This window comes from Haemorhous mexicanus, chromosome 3, assembly GCF_027477595.1.
Source record: "Haemorhous mexicanus isolate bHaeMex1 chromosome 3, bHaeMex1.pri, whole genome shotgun sequence".
Lineage (NCBI taxonomy): Eukaryota > Metazoa > Chordata > Aves > Passeriformes > Fringillidae > Haemorhous > Haemorhous mexicanus.
The window spans coordinates 29,157,604-29,177,668 of NC_082343.1; the positions used below are offsets into that span (position 1 = coordinate 29,157,604).

General features: G+C 42.2%; 1 protein-coding gene across 1 annotated transcript in view; it reads right to left on the minus strand.

Moving 5' to 3' along the window:
* Nucleotides 1–705: 705 nt before the first annotated feature.
* Nucleotides 706–20,065, minus strand: part of PLB1 (phospholipase B1) — a 50,651-nt gene continuing 31,291 nt past the window's right edge. The window contains exons 27-40 of the mRNA XM_059843276.1: nucleotides 19,715–19,775; nucleotides 18,971–19,029; nucleotides 16,414–16,472; nucleotides 15,173–15,216; nucleotides 13,852–13,951; nucleotides 12,416–12,467; nucleotides 10,585–10,665; nucleotides 9,525–9,590; nucleotides 8,869–8,963; nucleotides 7,625–7,706; nucleotides 6,226–6,330; nucleotides 5,045–5,140; nucleotides 1,500–1,574; nucleotides 706–1,015 (exon numbers count right to left, since the gene is read on the minus strand). Coding sequence (XP_059699259.1) covers nucleotides 794–1,015; nucleotides 1,500–1,574; nucleotides 5,045–5,140; nucleotides 6,226–6,330; nucleotides 7,625–7,706; nucleotides 8,869–8,963; nucleotides 9,525–9,590; nucleotides 10,585–10,665; nucleotides 12,416–12,467; nucleotides 13,852–13,951; nucleotides 15,173–15,216; nucleotides 16,414–16,472; nucleotides 18,971–19,029; nucleotides 19,715–19,775 — 1,197 coding nt within the window. The 3' untranslated portion in view covers nucleotides 706–793. The remainder of the gene's footprint in view (nucleotides 1,016–1,499; nucleotides 1,575–5,044; nucleotides 5,141–6,225; nucleotides 6,331–7,624; nucleotides 7,707–8,868; nucleotides 8,964–9,524; nucleotides 9,591–10,584; nucleotides 10,666–12,415; nucleotides 12,468–13,851; nucleotides 13,952–15,172; nucleotides 15,217–16,413; nucleotides 16,473–18,970; nucleotides 19,030–19,714; nucleotides 19,776–20,065) is intronic.

Genomic DNA, 20,065 nt, shown 5'->3' on the forward strand with positions numbered 1-20,065 from the left:
TGGACCCCAGAATGAAAAAGTTTTTAACACTTTGTCCTGGTTTCAGCTGGGACAGAGTTAATATTTTTCATAATAGCTGGTTCAGTGCTGTGTTTAGGATTTTGTATGAGAATAATGTTGATAACAAATCAATATTTTAGTTGTTTCTAAGTAGTGCTTACTCTAACCAAGGACTTGCCAGTTTCCTGAGCTCTACCAGTTCCAGAAGCTGGGACTGAGCGTGGCCAGGATAGCTGGCCTGAGCTGGCCAAAGGGATATTCCATGCCATAGAAATTCATGCTTACTATATAGAGTGGGGGAAGAAGTCCAGGAGGGGCTGACTGCTGTTCAAGGACAGGCTGGGCATCAGTCAGAAGGCAATGAGCAATTGTAGTGTGCAGCACTAGTTTTTCTCGAGTTTTATTCCTCTCTCTTTTTTGTTACTCGCTGTTTAATTTCAATTATTATTATTAGATTTTACTTCATTTCAGTTATCAAAACTGTTCTTATCTCAATTGATGGGTTTTACCTTCTTCCAGTTCTTCCTGTGGTAGGACTGAGTGACCAGGTATGTGGTACTTAGTCGCATGCTGGCATGAAACCACAGCATTACTTTGAACTTCATCCTCCCCCTGACCACAGTCCACCAGTCCACAGAAGAGAACTCTAAAATACATTACTGATCAATGTTATTTGGCACAAAAATCCCCGGGCAACCAAGATGCTTCATTCATATCCAACAGGTTTTTTATTCTGCTACTCTCTGTGTCACAGCAGAGAGCAGCCTCATCAAAGATGTTTGTTCCACTTGTGTTACAGAGGGGTTGTTTTCATGTTGTTTCCTGTGCCAGCCTTACATTGGTGCTTCTTGGTTCTTCTTCGTGACACAACCCAGCCAAGTAAAGAACCCACCAGGACCCCAGCTACTGCAGTCACAATTACAGCCCAGTAGGGGACTGAAGAGTCTGTTTTCTCCAAGGTGACATCTGAATTTCCAAATCCACTATTCCTTCGTGTGAAAAGAAAAGGTTTCTCCTACAAAGGGAGAGCAAAAGCTTTATTGACCACAGATCACTCAATGGGCAGTATTCTAACAATATGACATATGACCTCTTCTCAGAGAGGAATGGTAGATCTTTAGACAATCAGCTGGTTTTGTCTTCCCTCTATCTTAGCCCAAACACTCTCCTGCTCTATTGTCTGAAATTCTGAGAACACAAAAAGAAGCCACCTCAGAATCACGTGTGGTGGCATCACTTCCTAATTTGCTTGCTGCAAACAAGCAAATGGAAATACACAGACTCATTAGAACTAGCTTTAATGAAAGGCTTTCCATTGCAGTGAGGATGCAGCTTTTTGTCTTAAGTCTTAAGTAGATTTCCCTGTCTGTAACAAACAGGAATATATTTTAGCTATTTGAAAACTTTGCAAAGACACTCTTTTAAAGAGGTCTACCCATGTGAAGAAAGGAGAAAAAATAGAGGTAATTAATGGAGAGAGCACCTTGACCTTTACTTACAGGGTTTGGACACCTCAGTTTTGATCTGTCATGGGTAAAGTTGTTATAAGTCTGCTTTTCACCAACTGGCTCCAGCTGAAGAAGAGAAAAGCAATGTCAGACTTAATGATGAATCTTTTCCTTCTCAAACTCTCTTGACTCAGACAGTTACAACTTCTTATCCAATCTTTTGCTGCTTGCAGTAACAAAGAAGTGTGGTAGAAGGAGCAAAGTCTGCAAACATTTTAATACTTGTGAACTGAAGACATTGAGAATCTGATGTACTGGCTGCAGAATAACTCCCTCAGAAGCAAAGAATAGGATAAGCATTTCTTTCTTTTTCATTGCTCTGAATACAATGCATTTTAAATGTTCAGCTAAAGCAAAGTGGTTCACTGTTACACCCAGTTCTGCCATGTACTTGTCTCAAATGGCAGTGTAAACCACAAAGGAAAAAACCCACATGAGAGATTTTAGACATATTACATAGCACACTACTTAAAGAAAGGTGCCTCGGTGTCATGGTGATGGGAGTTACTTCAGAAATGACAGAGTTACAGAGAGAGAGGATGGGACAATGCCAACCTTTGCAGTCTGCACTCAGACAAGAAATTCCCCAGAAATTTTAGCTGAGGCTGGGTTCACAATCTTGCAAGAAGTGAGTTACACAGAGGTTTTTATATTATCAGTTGGCAGCTAAGTTGCAATAGCTGACCATAGGCTCACCCTGAGCCCATTTCCAAGCCAACATAAAATGTGCCCAGGCTAATAGCAGGCAGCTGTGCTTGGCTAGCAGTGCACATACCACTGGTTGCCATAGTTAAGCTAACAAGTAGAGGCTTGCTCAGTCATGTTAACTGAAGTGTTTACAACCGTTGTATGGACATGCCTGAAGTAATGACTACAAGATTGGTCCACAGAGAACTGCAAAGTTGTCATCCAGCACTTCTGGGAATACATCACAGAGGACGGCTGTTGCTTCTGCTATTGTCCATACAGGCATTTACTGTTCTCAAGGGATTAAAGTGTCAGCTGCATGCTGAAGAGAAACAATAGAGCAACAAGACCAACACAACATGGAAAAAATAAATTTTATCCATGAGAGTCTCATATGGAAACATTGAGAATACTTTCTCTCTCGTTCATTTTTAATAAAAAAATTTAAGAAACAGAAAGAAGCTAGCAAAGACTGAAAAATAAAAATATATGAACCACAGAAAATATAACAAGAGAAGAGAAGAAAGCTAACAAGTGAAGAGAAGATTAGAAGCAAAACAGGATGCCAAGTTTTGCTGACTGTTGTAGGGTCCGGATGGACTCTTTTATGACTCCTAATCACTTGGCCCACCCACCAGCTAATGCAGTGAAGACTGAATTTGGTAGTTTTTCTGTACCTTAAAGGGAGCAGCTCTGTTATTTGTACAATGTGCGCCTCACATCTTGCAGCATTCTGCCTGAGGTGCAACTGGTTATTTGTAGATAATTGTAATTCTTCCCGTGCCAGGGCACTTGGTAAGGATTCTGGCACAGAGCCCAGACAAAAGATGATAAAATGCAAAATTCTGTAACCAGCCATGCTTACTTCATCTCTATGCAATCTGTTCTTCAGGAGCATTAGCTTCTGGGCTTAGAAGATGACAGTATCCTCAAGTCCATGAGCACAGAGGACAAGTTCTGGAAGAAACCCACAGCTCTAGAGCATGTGGCAAGCATGGAGGGAGAACACAAACCAAACGCTCTGTCCATGTGTCTCTTCACCTCAGCCAAAGACCTGACAAGGTGGGTTTGGGACCAGCGGAAACCCCTTAAGACTACAGCGTCCTCTGCCCTCAGAGAGCAGGAGCACACTTTGTTTTGCAGAAAGCCAAAAGGACGAAGAACATTATGGCAAGGGAGAGACCGTAAGTCATCCCAATCCCTGTGTACACGCACAGTGGTCTGGCCCTTTATGCGCACTGACAAGAATCCGTGTCATTTGGCCCTAAGCCTGCAGCCTGCCAAGCTTTTCAGGGAACAGGGAAACAATACAGCCTTACAGTAAGCTTGCACAGCCTTGCCGTACAAGGACTGCAAGGGAAAAGCAGGGATGTGTTACAAGAACTAGATTTAAATAGTAAACAGTAATATCTGCAGTTGGCACTGACCGACAGATCTCTATGGGAGGGAATAGTTGTGCTTTGCATCAGTAAGAACCTGATCCCTGCCGCCCCAGTAGAAAGCTTTGTGTCAATATCTATATATGCGTAGGAAATGAGTGACAGTCTGGACGGAAAAAAAAAACCTCTGGTGGCATAGGAAAAAAGACTGATGGTGATTCAGGAATGAGTAATGGCCAATAGGAATACCACATGGCAACAGAAATCCAATTTAAGACCGCCATATGCCCAGGTACTGTCCCTTTTTTTTTTCTTGAAACCCTCAGCCATGCTCAGTTTGAATTTTTCTACATTTGCCTGGGGTTTCTGGCCCACCATTAGCCCTGTTTAAGCTATGAAGCACAGTGAAGCCTACCAGTCTGCTGTCATCTGGAGTCCCATACAGGGGAACCTGATGGAAAACAGGCAGATTTGCTGTGCGTGCACAAATCAATTACTCCGAGCGTGTGCTTGCACTCTACACTCTATAATCCTGGACCTACAGCTCATATGCCATGCTGGGCAGCTGCACAGATTCCTGCCCTGCACTTTCCAGTCCTTGTTTTCAAGCTCATTCTGGGGTATCCTGTAAGTTTCTTATCTTGCTCAAACTTTTACTTGGAAGGAAAAGAAATTCCCTTCCATTTATGTTTGTTTCTTGTGCAAACCAGGATGCAGGATTTCTGCTCACACAATGTATTTGGCTACTGGTGTTTACAAGACAAGGGGAGGAAATGTTGCTGTGGCATAAAAATGCCATGGTCTTCCTTCCAATGTGGGGAAATGTTTCTGAAAGCAACTGTGACCTTGGAGTTACCAAGTCTGGCATGTACCTCTGACATCTTCTTCCAACACTATTCAAAAGCTATTCATTTCCCCCAAAATGACAGATGGAATGTGATTACAATCATCTTAAGTTTGATTTCAGCCCCCCATTAGTTTCAGTGACTCTACTAAAACTGCCTCAGATACAAGAGTGGGTGGTACAACATGTCCACACTATTAATGGCAGCAAAAATTCAGTCACATATATGTTTTCCTAATAAATATAACAGAATTCACTGAAGAAGGGCAAGATCATTTAACAGACATTTTCAGCAAACCTACAGAAATGAATGTTTAACTAGGCTGACTTTTTGTTTTAATGCAAAATATTTACCAAATCAGAAAGGAATTTTTTGGTACATTAAGACTCTTGAGAATTCCCATTTTGAATGAGCAAAGACTTACACTGTTTCATGCAATATGATCACTTGGGATTACATTCGTAGCAATGCAGGGTGAGAAGAACCTCAGAGTTGAGTAACCCCCTCTTGTTAGGATATCAATTTTATGTCTTGCTTACTCTCTTTTGTTTCAGACACCTTTCTCATGATCTTTTGTAGACACTGCTACCACAAACACATAGGGATCTAAGTTGTAACCCCTTACCATATTGTTCCAGAGAGCCATGGCCATCTCAGCATAGCCTCTTACACTGAAATGAAAGCAGTCTGCAGCAAAGAAACTCATATCTGGCCTGCTAGTCTGCAATAAAAGCAAAAATTATTTCTCAGCAAATTTCAGTCTTTGAGACCTGACATATTATATCTAATAGTGTACTGTACTTGATATTCCCACTTCAAAATTTTGGTACCTTCCTAAAGGCAATATGCTCATGTTTTCACACTGGAAATAAACTTAGGTGCTTCTGACTATGGGCTGATTACTGCACCTTGAGACCTTCTGTGTAATGCAGCCTGCTCAACTTCACACAAAAAATTTCACAACAAAACTAAACTTATCATTAAGCCAACAGTCACAGCTGTTACACAGACCCTGCCATTGACCCACATTCCATTTTGTACAGAACTGATAGAAAGTGCTTATTATTGCTTGTTAAACTTCTGTGACTCCGACTTACAACATCTCAAGTGTTGAAATTTCTTCTGGATTTCAGACAACAATAAAAATGGTGGGCTTATCCAACTGCGGTAAATGTCTCTCTTATGGGGAATTTGCCTCATCACTACCTGTATGGTGACCATCGGTCGACTTTTTAGGTTGACAGGAAAAAAAAAGGGGATGGTATGAAAAAAGTATCATTACTATGCAAAACTGGGTTGTTTTGATGAGGATTCATGCTGGATATTCGCATCCTTAACTACACAGCATACATAATGCTAAGGCCGGAGAAAAGGAGGAGAATCAGTGTTTGGTTTCAAAGGCTGCTTCCTGTTTCCATGCTTGGATGAGTCAGAGATTCAAGTGCTGGTCTCCATTTGAAGAAAACCTGAACACATTCCATAACCTAAATCGGGAAACTGTGGTGAATGCTAACCAACCTCCTCAAAAAGGGAAGCAACATGCAGTTCAGAGGAAGTCAGAGGGTGCCTTGTTTATGGGTGCATGCTATGAATGTTTCCTAAAGCCATTTTGATTCAGAGGCAGTACTGTGAATATTCTTGTGAGACTTCCTGTCTTCTCCTCCCTCACTCTTAGCACGGATTCCACGCTGTGCCACTAGACTGTGCAGAGAGAAGAAAACACAGTCCTTGTGGCATGGGTCTTACTGGCTTAAGAGAAATCAAGATACAGGCCCCTGCATAATGGGAAAGCAAAACAGGACTCACACTATCCAGGGGCAATAAGGTGTTCCGGAAGAACGGCTGGATGACAACAGCGAAGTCCTGCCGCTGTTCGTACCGCCCGCTGTTGATCAGCTGCAAGGCTTCAGCCTGCGTGCAGTGCAATCAGAGAAAACACAGGAGTTACTTGCAAGGCTCATCCAACATTTGTCAGCTAGCAGCAACAGCCAGATTAAACATCTTTCAGTGTAGGAAGCCATAAATCGTTAGTGTGTAAATCCAGCTAAATGTTACAAAACAGTCAAGAAAACGGCTAAGAAAATAATTTGGTTCACGAGGAGATTTTCATGAGGAAAATGCACAGAAGCTGGATTAATTCAAACAAAAAAAGCAAAAAAAAAAAGTTTCTAATTAAAAAAAAAACAGAAAAAAAATATTTCAAACCTTATTTATAGAAACCAAAACTGCACAACTGCAATGAGATTAAAATTTGCAGAAGAGTATAAAAAAAGGGACAAAGTCAACATTTTTAGAAATGACAAAGGAATCTAGAATGCCAACTTGAGGCTGAAGCAAGCTTGATTTTTCAGAAATGTGTGCTTGAATTAAAATAATACTTAAACATTGAAAAATTACCTGCCACTTTCAAAAATGATGGTCACAGACATTCATACAAATAAAAAACTTGCCATCTTATGAGTATAAATGCTAACGCTCCTGGTGATATCTCAAAACATTCCTAATCCCTCTTCCTTAATTAAGGAAAATGACCCCTCTAGTAGGCTTATACAAGCATTACCCTGGGTGAATTTCTTGAGCTTTGTCAGATTCATTGCCAGAGCCAGAATGGAGAACATGATGTGATCTGATACAGTGATTCCTGTACTCATGAGAACATCGATGGAAAAAGCTTCTGCTCCAATAGCTATTTATAGCCTCTGTTAATTTTGAGTGAATCTTACGCCTGAGGCTATGAAAAGTTACTCTCAGATAGCAAGCTGGCCCATGGTTGGTTTAGTTAATTTCTTCTGCTAAGAGTAACCACAAAACAGCTGATGCAAGGTCATTTGTCACTCTTGCAGTGACATGTTAATTCATGTGAGCTACTCGTTGGACTCATAACAGACAAACACATATCAACAAAGCAGCCATCATTACTAAATCCTTTTTGGCTGTTGAAACAGCAGCTGGAAACAGAACTGGTCTCCATCTGCATCCAGCTCAGAACTGAGGTCAAATCAGAAGGCAATGTGGAAAGTCTTGCACTGCTACTAACTGGTTATCTGGGTAGGGTTTTGATTAGGCTGTAGCCAAGTTGTTTTCCAGTTATCCCTCTCTGTACTGCTGAGGAAATGCATGACAGGAAGGGCAGTGAGGGAAGCAATATAGAGACACAAGTGAAGATGACCAGCAATCAGAATGCATTACAGAATCAATGCATTACCTGAAAATCTCTGTTAACTCTCTTAATTTCTTGTAATTCAGAAGAATTTTCCTCTGGGTTTAAGAAACATGGGCAAACTTTCCTTCAATGAAAGAAATACTAGAATTAAAAGCCAGTCTAGAGTAGTTTATTCACAGTTCTTCAGCACTGTGTGCCCGCTTCAAGAAGCTCAGGATAGGTGCTCAAAGCTCACACACAGAAGGGAGAGTGAACCTTGGTGGCCTAGGAAGGGACAGACACTTTAAAAAAGAAAAATGTCTACTGACTGACTTTTCAAAATGAACAACTACCACAGGCAGAAAGAGCTGCAGGATCTGCAACTCTTGAGTCAAACGCGAAAAAAGTGTTTAGTGTGCCACCCATCAGCAGGAAATCACACGTGTTAGAATAACAAGAAAACCCACCCCATGAATGGGCTTACAGCAGAGTTTCAGACATCTGGGAGTCTAAAGTTAGAAAAGACAAATTTTTCATGTAGTCTGAGTCTTTGTACCACTCTGTTTTATTATGTTACCTTCATAACAAGAGGTAATAACTTGTGCTTCACCGAAATTAATCTTCTAAGAATGTGCTTGGAATGAATATGAAGACATTGAACAAGATCATCAATTCATTATTTTCCCTTCCAGTGTGTTCCAGCAGTTAATCACTTGTATTTTTAAAAATCTGTGCCTAACTTAATTGGAATTCATTTGGCATCACCTTGCAACTACTGGTCTTTGTTATACCTTTCTCTGCAAGACTAAAAAGCTTTTTCACATCCATTCTGATGCCTTTAAAGACACTGCTGCTTTCTAAAACAAGTCTCTCAACCTTCTCTGAGTTAAGATTTTGGTCTCCTTCATTAGCTGCAAGGAGCAGTTCCTGGCTGTGCTCTGCTGCATGCAGCCCAGCCTGCACCAGAGGTAATGCAGCACTGGATACAAGGAGAGGAATCAGGGATGTCAGCCTGTGCTGCTGACCAGCAGATGGCTGGGCAAAAAAGCCTTCGAAGTTCAGCAATCATATGTTGACTTGTGCTGTGTCATGCTGCCTTACAGCTGAGAAGTGAGAGCTCTGCTATCTACAGGTGCAGGTTTTTTAGCAGAAGTATTGCAAGAAGTAAGAGAAAGTTGATGGGTGCATCAGGTAAAGGAAGCAATGCACGTAGCTTGGAAAGCTCAGTGTAGATGTCCTGCTGTAGAAATTGAGACTCAGCCAAAAAAATATCACTTTATAGGCAAAGAGCTGTTTTGCTCACTTACTTTGCTGTCAAGGCACACACTGAAGAGCTTGCTGTGATTTGACGCAGTCCAGAGAACTCCAGCATCTCCACCACGTTGATAAAGACTCTTGGGAGCTGTGAGGATTATAATAACCAGACATACAGACATGTTACAAATAACAGAACATGATACCACTACAAAGAGCAAGGAGTGCCGTCCATAGGTCAGGGAGTCAGTGCAAACTGCACTGCCTGCAGCCAATGGCATGTGCAAGGATGATGTATAAAAGGAGGGGGGAGGGAGGGAGACATACAGTGGATGTCAGCCAAAAGAATTCCAGCAGCTAGTACAAACGAGCTGAAATGCTGCTTCACTCCCTGGGACATTTCCATTTGCTCTAGGGTAAATGAAACTGTTCATGGCTGGTTTAGCCAGGAAACTGGCTGTAGGGTCATGGTATGTTTGGTCCACAGCATAAATATTGTCAAACACACAGTCTTTCTGAAACTACAGCCCTCTTTCTCAGGGCATTAGCTAGTACAGTCATTGAAATGTAGCACTGAAGAACAGTCTGACTCCAGCTATTTGAAAGATGACCTTGTACGAAACATAATCACTGACAGTCTATCAGAGGTGAGAAAAACATCAGTGTACTTGCCAGGAACATAGCTTACTAGGGTATCTTAAAAGCTTACCTCCTTATAGAAAATATCCAGAGTGTCCTGAAGGTGCTTTACATACTTTTGCACTGAATAGGTTTCCTATTAAAAAAAAAAAAAATTAAAAATTGAGTCAGTCTTTTTCAGGAACCAACAAGGTGATCTGTGAAAAGCTGTATCAACTTGGTGCTACTTTTTTCTTTTGTTGGCAGATATATTTCCAGATCAAGAAGTTTACTGGCACATGTACAGAGGTTATATAGTGCTGATGTTTTTATACCATTAATATATTCCTCTGATCTCTGTAGAAAATCCTGAGGTATCTTGACAGAGCCTTTCCCTGATAATGACTATATCGACCACATTTTTGGATTTTGGGTTGTTTTTTATGGGACCCAGAGCAGACTGATTTGCCTTATGAACAGTAATTTTTTTTTTTTCAAACTCCCTATCTGGAGAAACTGATCTGAAGGCAGTCAGACCCCACAAAGCCCATAAGCAAAACAACTTTGTGACTGTAGCTATAGAGGTGTAGCTGTGGGGACAAAGGCTCCAGGCAGCAGCCTGTAAAGGAAAGAGCAAAACAGAGAACAGTGCCTGGTACAGACCCCCCAGTCTGTGCCACACAGTTTCAGAGGGGATGACCACTCACAGCTAAAGAAAAGACATGTTTTTCACTATAAACTGATGTTATTATTTTGGGTGTCATTCTGAAGCAAGAATTGGGCATCCTCAGTAACTATTGTGTGGGGATGTTTTCCAGAAGACTTCACTTGTGTCCCCTCACATGCCTGAGACACTACACTGATTACTTGGTCCAGTTTAGCAAGGAGAGCTGTTCAGCCTAATCTTTGTGTTTTGTTCAATATGAGCAGGTTCCTAGTACTCAAATCATGCATTTCTTCAGAGCTGCAGTGCCCCTGTATTAAAAGCTGTGCACTAGTTTCTGATACAATGAAGATGAAAGGGGCAGGACTTCTAAGTGCTTTTTAAACAGAGAGGAACTCTGGCTCCCTGAGAGAGAGAAAGGCTATGTTTCCAGGGCTGGTCACCTGCCAAATGCCTGGATGAGCATGCCCAATTCAGAGATACAAACCTTGTCCAAGCAGTACTGGCATAGGTCGCTGCCTCCAACAAGGATGGTAATCAGCTTCCAGTCTTCCTTGAAGTTAATTTTCTAGTGGCACATAAAATAAACAGATTGCAGCATCCATTGCTTAGGCATGCAGAGGTAACGTTCACAAATGGGGCTAAATGGGCACAGACAGTAAGGCAGAACAAAGGAGGTATGCTGAGTTAAGCTGGCAAAAGAAAAGCACCTCTCCAGGGGGAAAATCTGAACTGCTTGCTAGTCTACTGCAATTCACCTTGGCTTCTGTAAGGAAATTCCCTTCGGCAGACAAGCTCTGTCAGGGTAACCAAGCACAGAAATGTGTCTGTGGCAGCAAGCATCACTAAATGAATGTCAGCTTCAGAACAGGGGTGGACAGCAGAGATTTGCCAGCCATGGCTGCACACTGCAGGCAGAGTGGGGATAAAGCCGTGTGGGAATGGAGGCTGGAGTGACTCATGTGGCTGTGGAACTGGAGCTGCTGGGGATCCCTGCCAGCTGGGCAAGAATTACCCCGTGGCCAGGAGGGGCAAGGGGTGCCCCAGGGAACAGACAGCTGGATTAAAATAGAAGAGTCCAGGAGGCTGGTGACTTCACTGAGCTCATATAAGGGCAGCTGCAGCATCCACGTCACCACAAGCTAACAATAGGCGCTGCTGAGAGCTGGATCTCATCAAAACATTTTGTAACATTCAGTACAAAGAAAGGAATCAAAGGCAACTATTTTTAGTGTAGTGCATTTACATAACAAACATCTGCGAAAGGATCCCACAAATAGAGGGAGGGCCTGGGAATCACCCAGGTCTGAATTCTCCTCTTTAACCAGCAATTTGCTCAGAAAGACTTTCATGCAGAGGCAATGTTATGGCAGGGATACACCCCTCTCCCTTAAAAAAAAAAAAAAAATGCATAAAAAGCTGTGAATAAAACAAAGCACGACAGCCTCTCCTCTTCTATTCCATTGAAAAGCCATGCCACCTCCCTTCACTCTGCCAAACAATTGGCAAGGCAGAGTAACTGACAGTGGGGTGAGCATGCAGCATCCATCAAGAGTTCTGGCATAGAGAGCCACATGCTTTGACAAATCCTGCTTATTCAGTGCCTTCCTTTCCCATTCAATCTGAGCCAAGGAGCACCAGGCACTCCAGTTCCCTTAGAGGGAATGCTCTCCCTGAACCAATAGTTCACACCCAGACAGTCATCCACTCAAATTCAGCCACCACTCAGAGCAGGGCAGCCTTGGGTTTCTCAGATTTCTTCCCCTCCCTGCTTTTGATGCTCATTGTTGCTCTCAGTGGAGTTGCCACAGCAGACTGGTCCACAATGCTAGATCCCCTACTAATTCTATAGAAGATCATGGTGTGACAGAGATTCATTCATTCCTGAGGTTTCTGGTCACTAATTAATTATTTGCCTGCTCAAAACCAGACTTTGAGAGGGCTTTTCCTCCTGCAAAGACTTCATAGTCCCTCTTGCCAGTATTGTGGATATTGTGACTCCTGTTGGTCTGCAGACCTACCTGCTTCAGCTATTTTACACTCAGCCTTCATGACCTTCACTCTGAAGGTTGATGCTCAACAAAGCAATCCTGTGATCTCACCAGAGCCCTCAGATTTCTTCTCTTCCTCACTAGCATCCTTACCTCTCCCGTCTGCACTGCAGCCTACATTAGGGGTAATTCATCTGGCACAGCACAGCAGAGACAAGGACTTTTCTTTCATCAGTAAAGCACTCTTCATGACTCAAGCATCCCATTAATTACAGTCATCTCCCAGAGACCCCAGCAGCACGGAGGTGTGGCCCAAATCCCACTCACCGAGCTGCTTCTCATCAGCTCCACCAATGCACCTGCTTGGGCAGGCATGTCACTAGGGGAGAGAACAGAAGATTTCAGATGTATGCTCCAAAAGCACATCACCTTCTTGATCCCTTCTCCTCACTGCAGGGGATCTCAGGATCAGCAGAAATCAGAATAAGGAAAGTGATGCCTCCAAAGGCTGAGCAAACACTGAAGGACCAAGTTGCACAAGAGAATAATCTGATCCAAAAAGGCTTCAGCTGGGATGGCTGCCAAGTGGCAGGCAACTGGTGCGAGTTCTTCCCATCTCAGACTTGGCCTTGGTACATTTTGTTTGGGAAAAAACACTGATGCCCAGATGCACAGAGACATTGAGTTGCATAACTCGCTTCAAAAATCTAGTGGGGGAGTTTGGTGCTGACACAGACACTGGGCACTTAACCAGCCTTCCTGATCCGGCCTTAAATTCCTATGGCTTGTCTTATGGCTGGAAGAGAGTGCTTACATTGTGGGACTGCCAGGCTTGAGAGTCCCGGTCCAGCTCTGGACAGGATGCAACATCCACGGGCCAAAGCACAAACCATGCTGAGACACCAGCTGGAAATGAGCTCCTGATACTAGAAGAAGACTGTGCTTGAGCTAATAAACCCTGCCTCTCTCCAGCAACTACACAAATGCAGTTACATTATTTAGATTCCTAGAACCATATTGATCACGCAGAGTCAGCTTTGCTCAGGGAACCTATGAAATATTTAGTAGCTATACAGGCTTTGATAGTTATCCTAAATCTCTCTTCCAGCAGATTTAATGGTTGTTAAAGGTGTCACAAAAAGCTTTGGAAACAAATTTTGTGAGTATTCATGGAGAAGGCACAATGTAAGCCATACAAATTCTTACATGTTTTGCTTGTTAACAGACTAGTAGATTTTTTCTTCAGGAAGAGAAAGGAGTTATTTCTCAGCTGATTTGTTTTTTTGGTTTTTTTCCCTTTGCACTGCAAACAGGAGTAATATTTTAGGGTAGAAGTAGGCTTCTGTTTGTTAGTTTCAGGCCCATTCTCTAGTAATCAAGGACTAGAAGAGATGCTCATGAATTTTTTCCTTGTTGCAGATATTGCCTGACAGTGAATTAGGGACCTGTACACTGAAGACTGGGCAGGAAAAGATACTGGTTGAATTAGAAGCATAACTAAGGTACTGGCTTAAAAATTATGGGCAGAAATAGAATAAAGAAAGGAAGCTTGTGTCTAATTTAGAAAAAGATAACAAATAAATCCCCCAAATACCAAATTGAATTAAAAAAAAAAAAAACAACCTGAAACTCACAATTGAAAACATCAGATCACAGAAACATGCTGAGTACCAGCAGGTCATCAGCATCACCTCAACCCTGACACCCATCCCAGAGGTAGCCTGCCAGTCCATCACTTCTCACTCCTTTGGGATTGTCCTTACCGTGCTGCGGCATTTCTCTCCGCAACGTTGAATCCAGCTGTTTCCTTAGAGCTGCCAGTGGAGAAGCCAAAGAGGTTTGGATTGAATTTCTTCAAGATGTCTTAAAAAGAAAAACCACAGTGTTTAACCATTCATAGTGCAGCCGGCAGTGCTGCCTCCCTGCAGAAGCAGGAGCCAAGCGAGTGGCAGAATACAGAGCTGTGTTTTCCCCTCATTCACCATGACTTACAGGAGCTAGAGACACACCTGCTTTGGAGACTCTAGTTACTGTCCAAATTTCACCACTGCCATTATTTCTCTCCATGGGCCTGAGGAACCAGGGCCTGGTGACCCAGGAGATGCATAGGTGGATCTTGGGCAAATCACCAATCTTGAATTTGTCAGACTATTCGTGGTTACTTTCTTTCATGTACCAGAAGCAGATGCCCTGGATATGGCCCTCTACCTCCCACTCCCCCAGCTAGATAATAATACTTGCGGCACAGAAGTGAATTTTTTTCATTTTTCTAGATTTCACTGAAACTTTCAGTGGGAAAGCATGATGTCTGAAAACTGTTGATGTTACTGTGTCCATAGCACTGCTGTCTGAAACCTCTTTATAGAATCTCATTTATAATGCATAAATGAATTGTGCCTTCTATTTTTCTTCAAAGACAGTGATATGCCTGGTACAAGGCAAAGCGCATCAGATTTTTTACTGACAATGTCAGGTATTGTCAAACTGCTCCACAGCACGGATCCCATACAAATAGAGCAGCCATTGCAAACCAAGTGCTTTCCAATTTATTGTCACATTGACCACTTAATGGTTTCTATGGCAACTACAGGCCCAGTTACACAGAACACTAGGGTGAAAACTTACAGTACTTTTAGATATTTTTTTTCCCATTGCTATGTAGCAACTTGGAATCATCTGGAAGAACCACAACTTTGTCAACAATCCTGTCTAGATAGACTGGTAATTGTTTCATAACCCCTCATGTGTCCACAGACATTACAGTCACTGGAAAGCACAAAACAAAATAAGGGAGGAACAGGTCTGCCCTGAACTTCTGTCACTTTCAGCACATTTACTCCCAATTCTTTTGGCCAAAAGGATGATACAATCACATGCAAGTCCTATGATGTGGAGGGGCTGAATCAACTTTACAGCTAATCAGGTCAGTCTGGATCTCATCTCTCACTCACATGAACTGCTTATACCTACAACAGATGGACATTCCAAAGATTTTCAAGGAATTACCATTTCCAGATGTTTCCTAGCATCTACTTAAACCACTTTCAGTGTAATAACCAGCATTTGCTTTTCTAGGATACTCACTGGGTAAAGTAGCCTGGATCTCCAGAGTGTCATCACCCCCAATACTACAAAGGGAAAGAACAAAATCACCCAGTAGGGTTAATCCTGCAGCCATCTGTCTTATTGCCACCACATGCTGTTGTAGCAGCCCAAAAAGGAAAAAACAACCTCCCCCCGCTTCCCAAAAATACTTGCTTCAAACAGGACTAAGGAGATAAACCACAGGAATTCAGGGAAAGTAGTGAAGGGATAACTCACATTAAATAAAGCAAGGCAGCGCTAAGATAGAAGCTGTGCCTTCAGGCTGGGAACAGACCATATTGGGAGAATCATTTTTCATCTGGACATGCTGGGATACCTAGCACAGAAAGGCATATTTCCTCACTACAGCTGCTCCACGTCACCTTGCTGAGGCTACATTTGCACACAGTTAAGCATAGGAGAGACTGCATTAAATATTCAGTAACTACCTATTTGCAATGCTGCAATGCCAATTATGCAGAGCCTCGGCCTCACCATTTAAAACTTGTCTGTGTGCAGAGCCAACACACTCTTACACCACTTGTGACAGCCCCTCCTGAAAGTATCTTTGCCTGCAGACACATGCAAAGGGATGGAGAGAGAGTAAAGAGGACAATGTATACATGCACACACTTATCAACCATATGTGTGTCTATAGGGAGCAGGCAGTTTCCTTCCACTCTAGCATGGATATTGAGCTTCACACCTTCTGATGTGCATTGTTGGCCCAATTTGCAATAGCCAAAGGTGTTTGGAACATCATCACTGAGTACGTATGCACTGCTCTTGCCATGTTTATGCCAACCCACACTCACTCAGACCTTCCAGCATTACATACTGCAGGAGATAATCACAGCAACGTTTTGAAAAAGCTCCAGAGAGACTAACAAAAGGCTAAAAGGTGACACAGGACCACGCTTGTAGAAATCAGGCTGGGTTAACACACACATACCAAAAAAAAAAAAAAAAAAAAAAAAAAAAAAAAAAAAAAAAAAAAAAAAAAAGGCAAGAAAAAGCCCACAAAAACAAACACAACCCACCCCCCCCCACCCCCCCCCCCCCGCCCAGGAATCCTATTCTCTTCCAGTCCTGACTCCTCCAATCCTTACCAAGCAGTACTTGCTGTCAGCATCCATCCCCTGAATCTACATTTACAAAGATGTAGTCACACAACCAGGTGACCCACACTTTTAACCATGTGCACAAAAACAGAAGAAAAAAAGAAGTGCCTTTTCACTCACCTCCAGGAAAGTCCCCTCCAGTCTGTTTGTAGGTCTGGTACTTTGGCTCCTACTGCAGTCTGGAAAAGATAGAAATAACAATTGATAAAATACTTAAAGAAAAAAAGCCCTATGAATTTAGGTAAGACAGAAATCATGTTTTGAAAGCGCTGAAATATTCTTTAACATTACTCTGCATCCAGCCAAGCTTTTGCAATATCCCAGCTTTAGCATAAGTGGTCTGTATCCTTATTCACTTCAACACACTGGCCTGTGGGCAGTCCTGCATCTCCCACACTTCAGCTTTCTGTGCTTCTCCTCATGTGCAAAAGGAACTCATCTAGACAGCAGACCATGGAGCATGAGAGGAGATGTAGTCCAGCCAGAGGACATCAGATTGCAAGGTCAAGGACATAAGACTTGAAAGCTGCTACTCATACTGTTTTAGCAACCCAATGGGACCCAGATTAACATCAACGGCTTTGTATTTGTTTGGATTTTTTTCTGATGGAAAATGCTTCATCCTGGCATCTCTTGAAGAAAGATGATTTTGACAGACTTAATAATCCAGGAAAAAAAGCCCCAAACACTGATGAAAAATCCCCATCCAGTTTTAGCTGTACATAAATCAGAGAAGTTGCTTTTTAATCTGCCAAGAAAACAAATCTTTGGTGTACAATCCATTTTTCCTCTCCTGGATTCAGTCTGCTACTTAGCACACAGACTTGATGAGGTGTAGACAGAATTTTTTTTGCCAGTATAGATAAGTATGTTGGTGTGTCTATTGCTTTCACTGTGCATTGGTGCTAGAGAAGTCAGACAGATGAATTCTACCAGAGACATGACTAAATTGCTCAATGTTTCATTAATCTCCAACTGTATCTAGATTGAGACAGCCTTTCTTCCTGCACTGTGAACTTTCATATCCTTCAAAATTAAATAAATACATAAAGCCATCAGAACAAAGACCTCTGTGCTGAATTTGGGTGGCTCACAAGATGGGGACAGACCTCTAGCAAGGTCAGCACCCTGACTCACATTCAGGGCAGCAAACACGAGTTCTTCTGCAGCTTTACCTGGTTTTAGCGGTCTCACCAACTTTTGTATTCTTCAAAAAGCCATGGCACCAATTCAGCCATAAACACTGACTGCATTCAGGGATCTTGTGAGGAGTACCAGGAGGACAATCCATGCCTTGGTGGACTTTGCTGCTGCAGTCCCTCTGTGCCAAGGAGGGTTACCCTGCACGAAGTGCACAGGGCTGCTGTGGGAAGTGTGAGTGTGTGCACACACTTGGGAAATACTCTGCCACTTTTTCTGGTCCCCCCCAAGTAAATCACTCAATAAAACCCCAAACACACCCTGCTGTGGCAGTGGCAACTGGTAGGAACTGCATGAATAATGGCATTATTCTTGCTCAGCTCTTGAGACAGAGACCTCAAGCATCATAATCTAGCCCCTATGACTAGGGCTTTCTGAGATATTTCAGAGAATAAAAGAATTAATATTTTTAAAATAAGAGATATGTGCTAGTGCACATACCTGGCATTTGATGTGGGGGAGGAAATAAAGCAATTAATTTTAAGAGTCATGGCAATGGATAGAAGGGAGACTTGCAGGGCTTTACTGGTTTCTTCTAAAAAAAGCTCAAAGCTTGGCAGTGGGGGGAAAGCCAGAATTACATCAGGTCAAGCAAAGTCAGGTTCAGAGCTAATGAGAAGGTGCATGATGCATAATGAAGACATGCACACCTGCCTGTAAGATAAGCCTGATCATTTAAGGGCTTCAGACCCTTCAAGTCCCTCTGAACTCAACAGGAACAGAAGCTGCAAGAATGAGCACTGGTTTAGTTCAGGAGTTAAAATTCATGGAAACTGTTGACGCAAATGTTTGCTTTTATCCCGTGCCAGAACAATTCTGCAGGGCTGTGTAATTCTAGAACTTTTTCTCAGAAAACTTCAGTGCAGATCTGCAGTATTCCCTGCTATTCTTCTCTGGGGCCCTTTTGGTGGTTTTGTTTTTGCCTACTTTTTGTTTTAAACCTCCATTTCTTAGTACTTGAAATACATCAGAGCTGTAACTGGAAGCCATCTAGGAATGCAACCCAGGAAGCAGAATCTGAAAGCAGAACTCTGAAATACAGAAGTATCAGAATTATCTCAAGTGGGAAGCACTTCATTTAGCAGTCAATTATTTCTATGGGAGTTTTCAGCAAAATGTCTTCTTGCATCAAAAATATCAACTGCTTTCACTTCTCTTTTTTTTATGTCAGATGAGACTAATCCTATAAGACAGACACTTCCCTTTAAAAAACACTTGGATAAACTGTATGCAATGGAGAATGGGATCCCATTTCTGTCCTGGCCTGAACTATTCATTACTGGATTACACAATTGTCAGTGTCACTCATATCCCTTGAGGCTATTCCTTTGCAGCAAAGGGAACCAGGTAGATGAGTTTTACTTTGCCAAGCCAAAGCAATTTGCTTCCTATCTGATGATGCCTGACGTGACAACATCTGGGTAGAAATTGACAACTGCTCTTCTCATTGTAAATGTGGGAATCCAGCAGTACTCACAGTCAGGGAATCTCCAAGTGCTCCTATGGCTTTGATGTCAGCAGGCCGTAGCTCATGGACTAAAAAGCAGTAGGAGAATAAAAGCAGGATTACCAACAACTAACAAAATACTGCTTAATAGAATAAACTTGCAAGTCTTAGGTTCCAATCTGATGGCATTTTTGCAGACTTTTAAGGTAGAAAAAAGCTTCAGGTTCTGTGTGCGTAGCTTCTTGCCTTTGCTTGCAATAGTGCATTACACTAACATGGAAAGAAATGGACATTAAAACAGCTTAGGTAAAAAATGAAAACAGACTAGATATGTTTACAGATGCATACATTCAATCTCTTTTAACTGATTTACAGGTCTGGGTCATAGATCAATATTTCCTATTAAATATCTCCCCGTAAAATCTTCAAGCTGCACACAGCACTTGCACTGCACTGCTTCTCAGAGCACTTTCCAGCTTGCTAAGTCACTAACCCTCCTGGGCAATTTTAACCTGCCACGCTGCTGTATGATGAATGATGTATAAGATACATGCATACAATAAATGTGATCACATTTATCCACAGAGACATACCTGCTGTCATACAGAACTCACTGTGAGTGGCAAGACAGACTTTTTCCCTTTGCTGCTGAATATATCAGCTTTTATTGTTTACTTTCCATCTAGGATGTGCAATTTCAACATCTTATCGCTTTTAGAAACAAAAGATGAAATTTTTCCTATGCATGATTTTAGGTTAGGAGTTCTTTCTCACCTGATGTTGGGACATGACTGGATGGAGTATGATCAGGACACGACAGTTCACTGCCCCAATTCTGAAACAAGAAGTTACAAAATTGTTTCATCTTGTAGGTAAAAGATAATGTGAAATTCATGTACGGTTTAGTTGTACAGTGTAGGGCAAAACCAAGCTAAAACATAGATCCTAGTTGGGTGCCTATGTAGCTCAAGAGTCTTTTACACCTCTTTGTGGAACACTATCCAAACAATCATTACTTCTGGTGACATTTTCCAGCCAAAGCATAAAACTCTTCCAAAGGCAAAACATTTCATCTTGGAATACTGCTTATGACAAAGTTCTATAAGGATGACTATACTTCCCTCT